Below are 17,932 nucleotides of genomic sequence, written 5' to 3'. Positions count from 1 at the left end.
TGGATTTTATTTTATAAAACCTAATTTATAATTCATATATTACTGATACATATTACTTAGTTACACCCAGTTTTAAATTGTATAATAATCCAGTTTATCTAATATATTTATATAATTATTAAACCTATACATTTTAAATATTAGGATGCTGAAAATATTATATTGATTAAGTTGTATAAGGATAAGACGGGAAAGATAATACATTTAGTTATAAAAATACAAACAACATATGAATGTATGACAGTTTATATTTAGACTTAAGAAACACAAGTAATACCTTGGTTGATAGGCAGTTCCAGAATATAATTTAATTCCTCGTTTGGAAGATAAATATAACATATAAGTATAGTTTATGAAGAAATGTTCAACTTGAAGATATATACGAATACACTTTCAAACACGCACAATTTTTAAATCGTATCTAAAGAATAACAATAAAAAAAAATAGGGGAACTACCATATAAAATTGTTGAAAATAAAATTAAAATTTGAAAAATCCTTTTTCCAGCTTATATACATTATTCAGATGTCAATTTTTTGATATCGTTGTTTAATGAATCAACGCCAGACTGCATTTTAGCAGCTTTTTCATCCATTTCCTTGCACACCAATAACTTACTGGCGTTCTTCTGATTTATCTCTTGGTATCTGAAAATTAATTAAAAATATGTATATAGATTATAGACGAATAGCACGGACATTAAATGTAATGAATGTCAAAAATTAAGAGTACCTAACAAGTAATAAAAAAATATATTATACTAAAAATATTTTTTATAAGACTTTTGTCATAGTTTTGTTAATGTGTGTTTTTATAAATCAAATGTAATTTAATAAATTAAACAATTAATGAAAATTTAATTTAAAGTGTTGATTTCCTTTTTTAACTTAATTCATAGAATACCTAGTCTAGAGATTTGTATTTACTGAATTAGAAATAATCTGATTATGAGGGTACCTACCTAATCAAAACATTAAAAACACATAAATATCTTAATATTAAATTATACACTATTTAATTAATAATATTCTTATTATTATCCTGGATAATTTTACTTTACTAAACTCGTGATATTTTTGTTTTTCGCTAAAATAATTATAATTAGTAATATTCTTAGTTTCATAATAAAACTATAGTTTTTAGAGTTCAAAATATAATACCTATTGATATAGTTGTATATTTAAAAAGATCTAATAAAATTATAATTTTTATTGAAAAATGATTAAGAAATAAATCTATTACTTAAACGAACCTTTATAATAAAAGTAAATTGATATTAGCACAGTACCTAATTATATTATTATAATTAAATGCAAAATGTTTTTACGAGTATGGCTAAATTCCACATTCATTTAATTCTAAATATCTTATGAAATTGTATAAATGGTCTACTATATTTTAAAGATCTTTTTTTTTAATTGTTTCATAAATTATTAAATTATTTGTCGTTCCTCACGTTTTTTCTAGACCTGTGTACACATTCAACACATAATCCAGTTCACGTTGTTTATCAGAAATTTCTGACTTTAAATTGTTGATCTTAGAACGAAAGTATTTTGACGAGTCCTTGGATCCACGTGAACGTTTTAGTATAGTTGTTTGCTTCTGTATAACATAAGAACATGAAATTAGTTAATAAATAGTAATTTATTTTAAAAAATATCTACTTCTACGATTTCAGCTTGTTCTTGTATCTTTTCCATCATTCGCTTTGTGATTTCCGCATGGTTTCTAAAATATTTTTGAGAAAATCATTTAAAATTAAAATAATATATAATTAAGTAATAAAATAAAATTAGTAAATTGTACTCGTAAATATTCTTAATAAATATATAAATAAATAGTTTATAGAAATAAATAAATGCTTATGAAACCGGTCATACATTACAAATATAATAATACTCAAGGCTAAGCATTTATTTCTATAAACTATTTATTTATTATATTTTTATTAGTTATATTATTTATATTATTAAAAATGTATACTATACATTTTTAATGAATAATTATTTCCATTATTATTGTAAATGTTTTTGATATTGAAATACTACGTACTGAGCAGCTTCTGTATCTTGTATGTCCATCATAAGCGAGTTACTACGTTTTTGATTAATTTTCTTCATTAAAACTTCACTTTTAGCCTTACGTTCATTAAGTTTCTGTATCAAGCAATCCAAACTTTCTTGAGCAGCTTTCAATATAGCTATAGAAAAAATAATAAGGAACGTGTCTTATACAAATATAATTTAATTTATTTATTAATTACGAGTATAACGAATAAATAAATGTTAGATTATTTTTGAAATAAATTTAAAAATAAATTAATGTACTGTTAAAAATGTAATAAATATTGTAATATTTTATATGTACCTAAATTAAAATTAATTAGGTACATATTTATATTTTATTTTTATTTAAAAATGAAAGTTTCTTTTTTGTGTGGTGGTATTTTATATTAATAATATTAATTATTTACTTTATAATTAAATTATACTTAAACATTAAAGAATCTAAATTACAACAATCAAATTTCAATTCTTTGTAAATTTTAATTATGTGTAATAACGTATAATATACTATTTATATGTATATATATATATAAATAGTAAACTCATAATGTTCCATCAGAAATCGAGGCAAATAGTCATAATTCAAAAAATCATAACTATAAGTGCATAAAAAATTTATTTATGTAGATATTTTAATAATAAAAAAAAAACAACAAAATATTTAAAACAAATAATAAATACCCTCATTTTCTTTTTTCTTATGTAATGTTGCCTCCATCAACTTTCTTACAGCATATCTTTCCTTATTTTCCAATTCAGCCAATTCGCGTTTTGCTCTTTCTCCTTTGATATGCATAGCATGCATTTCCTGAAAATATTTATAAACAATATTCATCAAATACACGCTTGTGTTGTTATTTTTAGTTCAAAAATTCAGTATAGACTTTTCATATGATATGGTATATGTCCATGAATGAAATAAAAATGAACGAATAAAATATCAAATGTTAGATGTATCTATCTTAATAGATTATCGTAACATCAAATATAAAAAAAAATTTAAATTCTAAATATTTGAATAATGATAAAATATATTGTAGTATAGTAATTCATTTAAAAAATCATTTTCAAAAGTAGCTTAGTAAATTTAAATTATTTTCAATCCACATAGATTTTGCAGTCATTACTTTTGTTGTTCAAAATCAATACAAATAAAAAACAAAAGAAATATTCAAATATATATAATACTTTATTATTAGAAGTCATTTTGCAAAATTGATTTCTTGTTTATGAGATTGTAGGTGATAAAGCACTAATTCTAAATAGAGTAAAAGCATAAGCGCAATTAGATTCCAAATATTGAGGGTGCAAACATTTTTGAAAATAAAATGTATGGTATTTTACAGTAATTATTATATGATGGCCTAAAAAAAACCAGAGGTGCTAAAGACCCTCTTGGGCCCCCTTATAATAATTGCTCCTATCTGTAAATGGTATATACATATAAAATACATGTTATATCTGTTGGACTGGATTATATCGCTAAACAGTTAACACATTTAGGGACCAATTCGAGTACATTAGCTTTAAAGTATAAAGCTTATATTTACATATGAGGCTTATATTAAGTCTAGATTGAATATTAAATTGTTCTATAGAACGATAATTTTTCAAAAAAATCAAAATAATTGCAAACAAAAAACGTAAATTCTATAATGAAAAAAATGTTTACCAATTTTTTGATAGTCTAAATTTTATTCAGAATAATTTTCAAATGTTATCACCCAAGTAAAAAATTATAAAAAAATTGTTACCCAGAAGATATTACCTCACTACTTTATTCCAAAATAAGCGAATAGTATGTTCAAGAAAAGTGCCGAATCCTTTTCTTAAGTATATACTATTATTTTTAGTGCCTTACCTGTCTAGTGTCAATACCGACTTAGTTAATTCGTAACATTTAATTTAATTTCGATTTTAAAATAATACTTATTCAAAGTAGTATATTTTTTTATTAAAATATTTTTTAATCTATTTTGTATTTCTTAAATAAGACAATACAAATCTTCGTCTAGTTCGAGCTTCCATAAAATATAAAAAAACTATTTAAGCCATATAGTGTAATTAGAACAAATGAAATTTGAAAGGACTTATCTGAAAATTTTACTTTTTAATATAAAAGTTTTTATATCCTTAATTTATGCAAATTATTATAAGTGAAATATTTGAGAATGGAAAAATTAAGAAAAATTAAGAAAAATTAAGAATTACCCATAACATTTTTTTTTTTTTAAAAAAAACATTTTAAAGGGAATCGAATTATTGAATGAATTTCATGTTTTTGCTATGTTTTATATTATTTGTTATTTGAAAATTTATTATCAAGGGTTAAAACTTAACTTATATATACCACTTTAATTCATACATATTATGTACCTACTTTTAATAAATACGTCAATGTCGACAAATTATCGTTAATCATACAAATTAAAAAATAAAAATTTGACAGTAAGAACTCAAAATAGTATTTCACTATAAATTATGACACTTATAACTTATGGTTTACTTATTTTATGAGGGAAAAAACAAGGGTAAAGTCAATATTAAAAAAAAAAATAAAGAAAACATAAACACTTTAACAGTGAGGTAGCAATAAAAATGTGTACCTGCCTAAACTTTAGAGTCGATAGTTTAAACTACGAGTATAAGCTCAGCATTGCAAATTTGTACGGCATCAATTTACTACAAAATATATAATAAGAAATAATATGCCTATACTATTGGGAATAATAATAATGAACAGTCTTTATTGAAATAACCAAGCACGTTTTTAGAAATATCTTCGTTATAATATACACAATATTTTAAAGTCCTCCATTATTAGAAGCAAAATATGTATTAAGCAATATGTATTAAAAATCAACAATTTTTATTTGTCCTTATTTATATCAAAATAGTTTAATACATAAATCTGAATGATAAAAAATAGATAGTAAATTAATTTATATTATAGTGTTAATCAATAGCTCAGAGCAGACCTGGCAATGATTGTTCGAACCTAATAAATAAAATATTACCTAAATATAATTGATAAGAAAAGTTTAAAACTAACATACTTGGCAAACACAAACTAATTTGATCAAGATAATTTACAAGTAACAGAACAAGTTTAAAAATGAAATTTTATTGATATATAGAACTTAAATAAGCTATAAAAATATATAATAGCAACGTACACTTAACAGGGGTTAGTTTTACTTGGTTGGCGATAAATTATAGTAATATCTTTATTACAAATTACATAGCTTTAAATACGTATTTAACTATACAAGTGTCTACATTTATTATTTGGTGTATATAAATTGATCATATTTATGTGATGGCTTATTTTATTACTACACCGACACTTGAATCAACTTTTTTTTTAACAAGTTACCACTTATCTACATATTTAAGCATTTAAATAGCTTAGGGTACAAAATATTATTATAAATATAACAATATCGTACGCACAACAATAAAAAATAAAAATTAAATTGAATTATAACTTTTAGTACATAATTTTTAATATTATTTTGTTTTCATATTTTTTCCGAGATTTCATTAAAAAAAAAATAACATTTTTACTATGAATAGGAAGTTACGATGACCTCGATTTAATTTATAGTTTAAGTGGCCTAATAATATATTATTTATTTTAATCATTGCACAAAGTAAGTATCAATATATATTTAAACTTATTAATATTATAAATAATAATGCACGAATATCACTGGAAGCAAATGGTAATTTGATAATATTATCTATGCGTATAATAAAATATTACATATAAAAACCGTGGATATTTTCATTCTTTAAAATACTATAATACTTCAAAATATTATTCACGATAATCGCGATAATATACTCCTTACGTCTCGGGTTGAGTCTTAAATACAATTAATTAATACTACATCCCTAAAATGCACAATTGTATTGGATGAGCTCATGGGACAAACATATTCTTAACAGCAGATATTTATCCATGTATATTTATAGGTTCATTTTACATGTTTAATACCGAGAAATAGCGTACTACGTATATTATTACGCCAATAATCGTTTTTTCGACAAGCTAAAAATCAACACAAAAAAATAGTCTCATGTTGTGTTTATACGTCATTCGGTTATCTTAAAATAAAAAAACAAAATTAAACGTAGAAGCTAATTCATGATAGCATAAAATAACAGTAGTAGGTACAACGAAAAAAAAACACCCATAGCAATAAAAGCTTTAAGTCTTAATATACTCATAATCCGGCTGTTTTACGTATTCGTTAATAACTTATGCAATACAAATAACATATAGAACATTCTTTCGCGATATCCTTTCTCGTAAAAATAAATCATTGCGTTGTAAATTTCGTCGACTGTATACAAGGCGAATTTCAAGGGGAACAAATTTTTAATAGAGTTATCAAATTTTTGAACAATTGCCTCGTAACCAAGTGTAATAAATTATTTTCGTGAACTATATTTGCTGTGATTATTTCCTTACACCTTGGACGTTCACCATATACTGGAGATTTCTTTTCAGATATAATATGTAAAATACAAAAATTGTTCGATGTATTATCACATCAAGGCGTAGAACAAGCTAAAAATGAGCACTGTAATACATTGTGATCAAATGGGGAATCATACTAGTAGAGTACTTAAAATCGCACAAATTAAAATATTTTCAAATGAAAACAAAAATTACTGAGTTTGGGCGAGAGGCCAATTTCAAATGTTAAAGGCGATTTCGACGTAGGTAATACGTTCAGACCCAACGTGGTAACAAAATAGGCAGCTACTTAGGGGGGGGGGGGAATTCCAATAAAAAACATTAAACATGAAATACGAAAACATTTAATAAAAAAATAATATTTCGTTTGATTTGATTAAGATTTCCTACGCGCAACAAGCTATTCGCCAACGAAAAATAAAAATGGGTTCTAAACCCAGAATTGATTTAAAAACTTAATTGAGTTACACTTTTATGTATTGGGCGTATCAATCAATTATCTCGAAGAAATATTACAACAAATACATAACCGTTACGATAAGTTTTTGTGTAACATAAATAGTTTTAAAAACATAACAAAAGATAATATTATTAAAAATTGTATGGATCTTCAATTGTTATTTCTAGAAAATGAAGATCTTCATAATAAATTTGTAAATCAAATATTGTTGTAATAGAAATGACTGATTAATTAGCAGCAATATCCAAATTACTAAAGCCTTATAATACTCCAATGAAAGTGTTATAGTTTTTTATAAATAATGACAATTTTGTATCAAAGTAGTTGTACCTAACAATTCCCATTGTAAAAACTCCTATACAGGGTCACATCAGGCAAACGAAACTTTTCCAAGTTAAACATAATTCAAGTTTTTAGGATCTTCTATAAATTAAAAAATATTAAGTGATCTTGCTATAATTTCAATTGAAAAAGAAGTGGCGAACAATTTTGAGTTCAAAAATATATTGATTGATTTCGTATACTAAAAAGCTTGCAAAATAAATTTTATTTGATACTCTTTTAATTTTGTAGTCATATTTTTTGAATTATCTAATCAATACTTATTTTTATTGTATGCTACTGTATAATGAAAGTTTCTATATAATGATTTGTAAATAATGTATATTTATTTTCATTGGTTTTATATTTTTTAAAAAAAAATGTTGGTCACTCAAAACGTATTATTTTTCTAAACAATAATAACAAAGGTTTATCATTGTATGTTTTTATCGCTATACCTCCGTACTCCCCAAAAATGAACTAGCACGGCGAAAGATCTAAGGCCGGCCTTGAGTACGTCTATATTTGTGTTAGATCGCAATCAGAGGCAAATCGTTATTCAGCAACACCAGATCGATGTAAACGCGCGCAACGCAGCATCGTAGTAACACGTAGTGCAAATCGAGCACAGGTGGGACCATTTGAAACGCGTGATTACACTTAGTTTGGTTTTCTCTCCGGAATACATATTATCGTGAACAGAAAAACCGTCCACGCGAGCCGCCGCCCTCGAACGGAACGGACGAAAACATAACAATCATCGAGGGCGGCGTTCCGAAGAGCGTTGTGAACGGCGGACGGTTTCGAAGACGAGGCGCATTCGAAAAGCGGACATCGCGAACGCTAAGGGACAGGCGGCGCACGAGACGCTAACCGGATCCGCGGGAACGCGTTTCTCGGTCCCGGGAGCGCCGCGGGAAAAGCGCAACACCACCTGCGGCTGGTGAAAGAGAAAAACGCGACGACGGCCGAACGCGACGTTCGCGTGCGCGCGCTGCACGTACCTTGGGCAGGTCTGTCAAGATGTGATTCATGTCCATGTCTTCGGGCGGCGGGCGGACGGACGATGCGCGTGTGCTCAGCAGGGCCGTGGCGAACGGACTGGCGCGTACTGACCGCGGTTGATGTTGAACCGCGATCCAACAGATTTATCGTTAACGTTGAACCAGCGGAACTTGTATGCGCGCGATCCGCGGCGCGCACTCGGATCCGGCTCGTGGCGCCGACGACCGTGCCCGAACGTGAGCCCGGCGGGGCCAAGGGGAACCGTCGCCGCACGCGGACGAACGGGCGAGCGTCACGCCCGCGCGCGCCTTCGCCGGCCGCGACAACGGTTTCGCGGTCTTTTTCCCTTCTCCTTTTCCCGCCACCGACAGCCGACCCCTCTCGCACGCGCGCGTCCGTTTTTCAGCCCGTACCTCACGCGCGCCACCACGGAATTGACGCCGCCGCCGCCGGCCCGCCCCCGCGATCTCTCAGCAACGCAACAACGGGTACGACTGGGGGGGGGGATAATCAATACTTCGCGCAACGCGGGGCTCGCAGGGACGGTCGGAGGGGAGCGGTCAGCTGCCGGAGGTAGTTTCGTCGCGCGCGGCCGCGTTATCTGGAAAACAATCGTTTGTTGATTCCTGGAATACGCGCGTGCGCCTCGCCGCCCCTCACGCTCCCCTCTAAACCGCTTTGTCCACGCGACAAGTATCGCGTTATACGAGGGTCGGCGGTTCGATGGGTGTTAGATTTTTCCTGTGAACACGAGGCGACGGCAGTTCATTATTTGCCAGAGCTCACTCTAAGCTCCGGAATAAAAAAACACATTTATAGTTTCGAACAGCCGTGTGCCCGTAGACCTTTGAATTTTAGTGCTATTCGGTGAACACTTTTCTACAATAAACAATTCAAAAACTCGTTTTACTGATAATCCACCTTCACGTACTCGTAATGTCTAAACGATCACTTTAATATATATGTATCACAGTCAGTGCCGGGTCGAAAATTTGTGAGCCCCTTAGCAATTGAAATTTTGGGCCCCACAAAATTTTTTTCTGTGTACATCCTTAACATTACTGTCCGACAATTAAAATAAACATCCTCAATAATAACCAACTATTATGTTTATTCGCAAGAAAATTGTATTATTATATTATTTCTATTTTTTTCAAAATAATTTTACTATCATTACTGCATATACAACTTAACGTTTATTATATTTAATAACGACTTTTGTCCCGTAAATTCGTAAATAAAATAAAAATATAGTTTTCCGTTTTCACAGGGCCCCTTAAATGAACGAGGCCCTAAAGCGGGCGCCTACTGTGCCTAATGGGTAATCCGGCATTAATCACAGTAGTCTCTCGATCACAAGTACTACTAGTATTAAACTCGGAGTACTAAAATTACTTTTTTTTTTTTAAATATATGACTTTATTTTGAAAAAAATATAATCTGTACAAATGATTATGTTTCATAAACAATAATTATGGCTAAATAAAAATACTTAGAAATACAAATATTTTAACGTTGTGTACATAACTATATAAAAATCACTTTAGCACGATGCGAATTTTTTTAGTCATTATAATTATATTAGATAACATAAAATTTAAAACAATATAATACGAAATTGTTAAAATGTTATGCTCGTACATTAAACGTCAATCTTTCTACAATTATGCTTCTAAAGTTAATATGTAACAACCCTATTTAAAGTAGAAAAATTAAAAATTTAAATAATTAAATTTTTAAAGGTTCGAATAAAAATGTTTTCGCATTACATTTTATCGATCCCCATGATACGTAGAAAAATTAATTGACTCGTCACCTGTGCATTGTGTAGTGTCGGGTTTCGGTAACACAATAATACGTAACTCACTCCTCTAATATCCTTGTACAACCCACGTAATACAATTTTATTTATCAAAATAGTATATTAATGACTCAATTAACACTATCAAAACGTCTCAAATATTATCATTATAGGACCACATATTCATTGTATCCAATTTATCGGTACTGCGATATCGGAATGGATACAAATTAAGTTTTACAATTTATTATTACAGGTTAGGTTAGTGTATTTGGGGTCGAGTGGGCAGTAATGTTCTTGTTTAACTCTGGGTTCAAAAATGACAGATAAAAAAAAATTGCAGTTAATTTGTAATACCACAAGGAACGAACAATAATAATAAATATATTACCGTTCTTGAATATACCATTATTATTATTTGTACTAATAAACGATAAAAAAAAAAAAATGTATTAACATGAAGGATTTCATGAACATTTCGTGTCGATGCCATCATGCATTTATGTGTTCCAATCAAATCAGTTTAATCCATTAAAAACGCGAAAATATACAAAAAAATAATGTGTGACCCAATTCTGTTTGCATATACGAACAAGTAGCGAACAATCATACAAATCCACTAGATCAACACCAAGCGTATACACAAGGAGAGGTTTTAGAGGTTCAACCCCCCCCCCCCCCCAATTCAGAAAAATGATTAAAAAGGTTCTTTTAGAGTAAAAGTGCTTTATAGATCATATAAGTATGGAAAAGTAAACCTAACGCCCCCCCCATAAAATATTTTTTTAGTGTACGCAACTGATTAACACGGCCCTGAATGTTAACGATTAGGGGTATCGTCACGTTAGATTGCGGGTGACGTTTTTGCACGTACGTGCACAAATCGCAGTACTACCGACGGCAGGGCCCAGGGCGAGCGGGGACGACTGTGCGTTTGCGCAGGTTGTCGATTAGGGATGGGGTGACGGCTAACAGACGAATAAGACGTCAAGACGTGCGTACACACATATTATCGGCGGGCATGGGTTGCACTACAATCTATACGATATAAATACTGGGTCAGGTGGTACGTGTAAAACGTACTCCGGTACACGTGCGGTAAATGTTGTGTTGCTGCGGTGCTGATCATTCTCACTTCCCATTTCACACTCTACACTTGTTACACCAATAGTAATACAACACTTTTTGAATATAGCGTGGTGCCGAATGCGTTGCAACGCTCAATTTATTTATGCATATGACACTCGGCATGAGCTATTATTACAAAATTAATAGGTTGGTATCAGAGGTGGATCCAGAGTCAGGGAACTGTGGGTCAAGCCATATCAAGAGGCCATTTATTAGGGATGAAACTGAATTAATTAAATTAAACTGAATTAATACCTTGTAAAAACAAAAAAAACCCAATATGCACATAAAAGTCTATAAGTATATTTATATTACATTTTAGAATTAGTGATACCACCGATAATGACTTATTTACGATTAATAAATATAATCTAATTTTATCAGCGCAACAAACGTACGGAATAAAATATGATTTACTTAACTTTCTACTAAAACGTATAATTTAAAATATAAATTATGAATTGAAAAATTTTAAATTTTGAATATACATGACATTAATTTTTCAAGTAACTCCGATGGGCCAATTGTTCAATAGTTGAAATCAAGGTCTAAAAAGAGAAAAAATTTTCAAGAGGCAAATTTTGTCAACAAATATTAACTGTGGGTCAGCTGACACCCTGAAGCCCCCTCCCTAGATCCACCTTTGGTTGGTATATGTACCTATAGAATATAATATTAAATAAAACAGAGTAATAGTTGTGTAAAATATAAGATAAAATAAACAAAATATAATAAAACCTACTAGAAAATGTTAATGGAACATGTACTTCGAACAAAGCTATTAGAGTCGAATATCAAGTTCCTCTGTCCTTTTGATCGCCATTGGTCCACAGACATGTAGTGTTGCTACCCCTCTTTCAAATCTTGTTATTTGGCATTCCTCGACGATATGGCTTGTAGTCTGTGTTAGGCCGCACTCGCACAACGGGGAATCGGTCATGCCCCAATTGTGTATTAGATAGTTACACCTACTTTGCCCAGTTCTTATACAGTTCAGGGCGAGGGCGTATTTAGACTTACTTCTGGGGGGGGGGGGGGGAATTTTTTCTTTAATTCAGACTCAAAATTTACAAGTAAAATTTTGGTAACATTTAAATCGGGTGAATCCTTAATATTTGTCGTTTATTTTTTTTTAATCTAATGTTGGATCCATTTAGAATCGACTTTTGTGTAGTTATTTTTTAATACTTGTCTGTGTTTTGAAAGTTACGCTTGTGTTTTATTTGATTTTTCACTAAGTATGGGCCCGACAAAAAGCCCAATTCAGTATTCACAGCCACGCATAATTTGATTTCGTTATAAAATGATCCACATTAAAAAAATTTGAAATGTGTATCTCACATACCCGTATAATTGATTCCATTGAAATCGTTATCATTATATGACGATATCGTATTATCATTATAAATTTATCAGTAATATTCTATCCTACAGTAATATTTATACATGTAGGCACATTATTTATATAATTTCATATTTTATGATATATATTGTATAATTTTATAGGTACTCAGATATTTCATTCAGTATAAAAGAAAAGTCAATGCTTACCTATCTAAAATAAAAAACCTAGTTTTTCTTATTATCATTAGTTTTTATAACGCCCCCTAAATTCATAATGCTTTACATTTACCTCCCCCCCCTTGAGACGGCTATGATGGCAATGTTATACACGCCATACTTACGCAGAATAGTTCTGAATTTATTATTAATTAGACTTCTACCAGAACATATATTCTTATTAAACAGACGTAATTTGTTACTATAGTTGAAGTGTGCAAAATGTAGTAAAATTCTGTCAAATATTATTGCTTTAGGACGTCAATAATAGTTTGGACGGCATTGTGCTGACCCGAGATGAGTATATCAAATAATAATAATAATAATAATAATAATATATACCAAATAATTAATAAAATACTCGTATTATTATAGAAGAATTACAAACGCTACAATACTTAATCCAAGTTCTATAAATGGGTATTCTAGTAAACCTTAGTAGTCCATATAATCACATAAATATAATTATACAATATAATTATAATTATAAAATCGTTCCTACAAATGCCGAACAATTTATAGGTTTTAAGTAAAACAACGTGAAAACATTACAATTTTACAGTCAAAAATGTATAAAATGATCAGTTTTTAAACTAAAAGTTAGAAAATTATATATGATTTATTTTAAACAAAAAAAAATAAAAAAATAGTAAAATTGATTTATATAGTTACAGAATGACATTTTTATGAAATTGGATAGTTCAATGAAGTTTCATTAATAAATTAATAAAAAATATTTCATACTTCCAAAAATTAATGAAGTTTGTGCTGTTTATAGTTACATGAAATGTTTAATTTATCCGAATTTTAGTTACCTTTTTTTTTTATTGTGAAAGTTAGAATAAAAAGTTTAAACTACCTTACTAAAAAATTACTTCTTTTACAATATAAACGTCTTTAGATATATAAACTGGTCTACTTGACTTCTTTTACTCAAAATTGTTTTTTTGAGAGCAATGGTAGGTACTTAGATTTCAAGTTTAAAGGGCCAATATAGCAAACATCCATATTTGTATTAAACCCAATCATAAGAGCATTGTCGCCCTTTTTTACCTATTAACCATAAACATTTAAATTTAGGAGAATACTATGAAGAAAAATGTAAATGATAAATGTATATTTTTATTAAATGTATTGAAAAATCAACATTACTCATAAAAGAAAAGTCTTTTAAGACTTTTAACACTTACACAATTTCAAATTACAGATAAGTATCTTAAAAAATTATTGATATATTAAACTATGTACTATGTATTATTTTAATTATCATAATTATAAATTTACATATCATTATGAGAATTGATCATATACTGATTAATGGTAAACAATTAATGTTATTGTCTTGTAGTTTAAAAATTGTTGTATTTATAATAAACAATAAAAAACAAATTTAGTGTGTACATAATGTTATTATAAAAAAATATTTAATTCCGGAGATCACAATAAATACTTCAGCCTAGAAAAATTATTTTAAGAATCGTTTTACATTACAATTTTAAGTGTTATAAGCTTTATAGTTATTAATTTGTTGTTTTAGTAATAAAAAAAAAAAAAAATGAATACTTGAAATAAACCTCAATGCATTTGAGTTTTAATCTAAGGCATATACGTCTATTTCTTCATTTTCAGAGGAATTCTGCAAAAAATAATAATAATAATAATAATCTCAGATATCATAAATACATACATGGATAACAAAAAAGTAATTTTTAAAATACAAATCACATACTTCACGAATTAATTGTATATATTCTCACTGTGTTAATATAAATTTTAAGTGGAACGTTTGTATGGAAGTTAAAGTCAACATATTTTTGTTAATATTTAAATAATGTCATTTGACAATTATTGTAACACTTAATAAGTTATTGCGTCAATTCAGTGCATCATTTCATAAGGAATTTTCACTGGGTGACAAAAAATGTTTTTCTCAAAATAGTCAATGTAATACCATAGTACAATTATAGTATTACACGTTTGTTTTGCATTATTTCGCCCAATCATTCAAAATATTGTTGACAGAGTAAAATTACTGGGCGATATTTGTGTCACCTAGTTAACTAGTTAAAAAATGCACTGCGTCACTGCGTCTATAAAAGGGATATCAAACCTTTTGAACACTGCGTGCCCAAAATTACCTTTTTTTTTTTTTTTTATATAGAGCGTATCAAGAAAAAAATATTAAAAATATTATATTTTGTTATATTATAATTTGATTTTATAATTAATGTATTAGTATAAAAAGTTTAGTTTAGGTACATAATAATAATAATATTGCTTTGTTAATTATTTATATTATATTATAGGTCCTATAATATTATATATTATATAATATATAATAGTAAAACTTTTCGCGTTCCATGGATTTGCCATTCCTGATCTATAAATTTATCTTAATTATAATAAATATAAGTAATTCTTATTTGACTATATTTATTTGCTAGGTATAGTTGTGAAATTTAATCGATGACTTATGGCGATAAAACAATTAAAAACTTTTAATAAAATTATATAGAACTCCAGCTAATGTGCCAGGCATAAGAAAATATGAAGAGAAAAATAATGAAAATAAAAAGTGGCAAGTCACTTTTTTTAATCAACGGATCAAGAAAGTTTAATACTATTGTTAATAGTTAACAACTACACAACTTTAAATAAGAAAAATCAACGAGAGTAGTTTGTGACAGCATTAGTTTAACTTCTAAAAAGTTTAGGCAGAGCAGCGAAAGTTAAAACTAATAGAAGCAACATGTCTAAATGACCATTATTATGCATTATAATTATAATGCATAGGAAAATATTCTATGGTCAGATATGTTTTAGTTCAATCTTAGAAAGTACCTTCATGTCAGATTACTTACTAAATTAATGTTTTGGACCCGGAATATTTACAATAAATAGTATTAAATTTAAAGATGAGTTATTATTTAAAAACACCCATTCACTTTTTCTAACACAAAAACTGTTGAATTATTAGCATGCAATATTATACATATTTTCTATAGTTATAATCCGATTAACACTTTAATTTAAAATTGAGTATTTGCTAAAGATAAGGTTAATTAATTACTATTATTATTATTATTACTTAATTTTTTTTTGTATTTTAAATATTATTAATAAATAATTAATTAATAAAAAAAAATAATTATAATATTATAAATTATTTTATAATTTATTCGAGAAAGATAAATTTAATTTTTTTCTTCTTGTTAATGTTTTTAAACTTAAAACACTGAATAATAGCTCATATAATTGTTGTGGTTCTGTGTAGGTATATTTTACCATTTACTAATTCATAGTATGATGATTTTAAGATGACAATATTTATAAATTTGTTACAATGGGGTCTTATGATCCTAATTATTTTTATGTTATATTACTTAAAAAATATGTATTAAAAGTAGAAATATAATAATGAAAGATGTATTTTAATACGATAGAGGGAATAAATGTTGTATTTAGATATATTTAATGTAATTAAATTTTTGAGTACCAATTTCTTCTACATTATTTTAAAGTAATCAATCATCTACAAATGAGAATAATTTTGCAAAATTCAGAAAATAATTTTAATAATTTATGAATATATTAAAAGAAGTGATAAGAAATATGATCCTTTGAGACTTCATTAAAAATATTATTAATGAGAGAAGAAAATTAATATTAATTAATTTTTAGATTTTACTATTGGAAATCTAAAAGTGATAATTTATGTAATAATGGATTACTTAAACCAAAATCTAATTTATAGTCCGTGACATGAAAAGTGGCCGATTTGTACCGCGACCCATTGTGGCTTCCTTACCTGTTTTTTTGGGTACCCTTAGCAGATCTTCTGGAATGCCTGGAGGGTAGCTGCAGAATGTATTGTGGTAGGGGATATAGTGATGGACAAGTTAGTATCAACAAACACATGTTGTGGCACTCGTGTTTTATCTTTTTTTATATTGTGTTATAGTGTGCGTTCGTAAACAACTATTTTTTTACATTGTTTTTCTTCTAGCGTTACCGTGTAGCCCATTTAAAAATGTCGTTTTCTGATACAGATACTCACAGAGTAAAAAATTTGTTTATAGTGTGTATTTATTTTTAAAACAATTTTCGACGAATCCAGATTTAACTACTGATTTTTTTAAAAATCAGTAAAAACTGTTTCGAAACTGGATTCTGATGTTGTGAGAAAAACTGTCCACGGGTTTTACGACCGGGGTGAGTACCCAACGGATTAAATAATATTGAATGTCAAAAAAAAAAAAAAAACAAATTACACTGCGTTCGATCAAAACTCATTAAAAATTTAAAATTTACATACAAAAGATATAATGATGATCGTATGTTTTTAATGGAAAGGAATGATATTATCGCACTTAGGTGAAAATGTATTACGACAAATGTGCACGCTGCGAGAGAATAAAGACAATCTGCCAGTGGTTTATCTAAATGAAACGTGGGCAAATCTAAACTTTTCACGCACGCTTATTATTTGGCAAAATGAAAATAATTCAGACAATCTAAAGGTGTAGACGGGCAAAGGAGGCCGACTTATTGTATGCCACGCAGGATGTGCTCATTACGGGGTTATAGAAGTGTCGAAATTGGTATTTCGAAGCAATATTGGAAATACCACGGATTATCATAATCAGATGAATGGTGAAGTAATCAAAGAATGGTTTATTCAACTGCTAAAAAATCTCGAACAGCTAACAGTTATAGTTATGGATAATGCACCTTATCATTCAATCCTCATAGACAAATATTCTAAAAGTAATTGGAGAAAATCCGATAATTACAACAATGGTCAAATGAAAAAAATATCGAGTTCCATCTATTGCAAATATTACCTGAACTTCGGCAAAAAGTTAAAAACCTATTGCCACGCAAAAAAAAAATACGAGCTGGATGACATTGCAATTGAAATGGGTCATGAGGTAATCCATCTGTCATCATACCATTATAAGTATAACCCAATTGAATTAATTTGGGCTCAAGTAAGGGCCAAGTAGCGAAATTTAACAATGCTTTTAAAATGATTGATATTGAACGGTTAAGACACGACGCATTAGATGCAGATACAATAGACGACTGAAAGAAATGCGTT

General features: G+C 28.6%; 1 protein-coding gene across 1 annotated transcript; it reads right to left on the bottom strand.

Annotated features, from left to right (window-relative positions):
• Positions 1-228: 228 nt before the first annotated feature.
• On the bottom strand, positions 229-8,377 carry LOC112685535. Its single transcript, XM_025557482.1, has 6 exons — positions 8,342-8,377; positions 2,752-2,878; positions 2,057-2,204; positions 1,669-1,732; positions 1,458-1,606; positions 229-648 (listed from the first exon to the last, which is right to left on the bottom strand). Exons 1-6 carry the CDS (start codon positions 8,375-8,377, stop codon positions 519-521), a joined length of 654 nt encoding a protein of 217 aa, XP_025413267.1. The 3' UTR covers positions 229-518.
• Positions 8,378-17,932: the final 9,555 nt, after the last annotated feature.

The sequence above is a fragment of the Sipha flava genome, unplaced genomic scaffold (genome assembly GCF_003268045.1).
Source record: "Sipha flava isolate LNK unplaced genomic scaffold, YSA_version1 0_pilon_pilon, whole genome shotgun sequence".
In the NCBI taxonomy this organism is placed as follows: domain Eukaryota; kingdom Metazoa; phylum Arthropoda; class Insecta; order Hemiptera; family Aphididae; genus Sipha; species Sipha flava.
This window is presented reverse-complemented; position numbering and strand designations above follow the sequence as displayed.

Bases quoted from the DNA above. Each gene is read 5' to 3' on its own strand.
- LOC112685535 (XM_025557482.1), bottom strand. From the start codon at position 8,377: ATGGACATGAATCACATCTTGACAGACCTGCCCAAG. The intron at 1,733-2,056 runs GTACGTAGTATT...AAAATATTTTAG, and splicing joins CAAGATACAGAAGCTGCTCA to AAACCATGCGGAAATCACAA. The intron at 649-1,457 runs GTGAGGAACGAC...ATTAATTTTCAG, and splicing joins TACACAGGTCTAGAAAAAAC to ATACCAAGAGATAAATCAGA.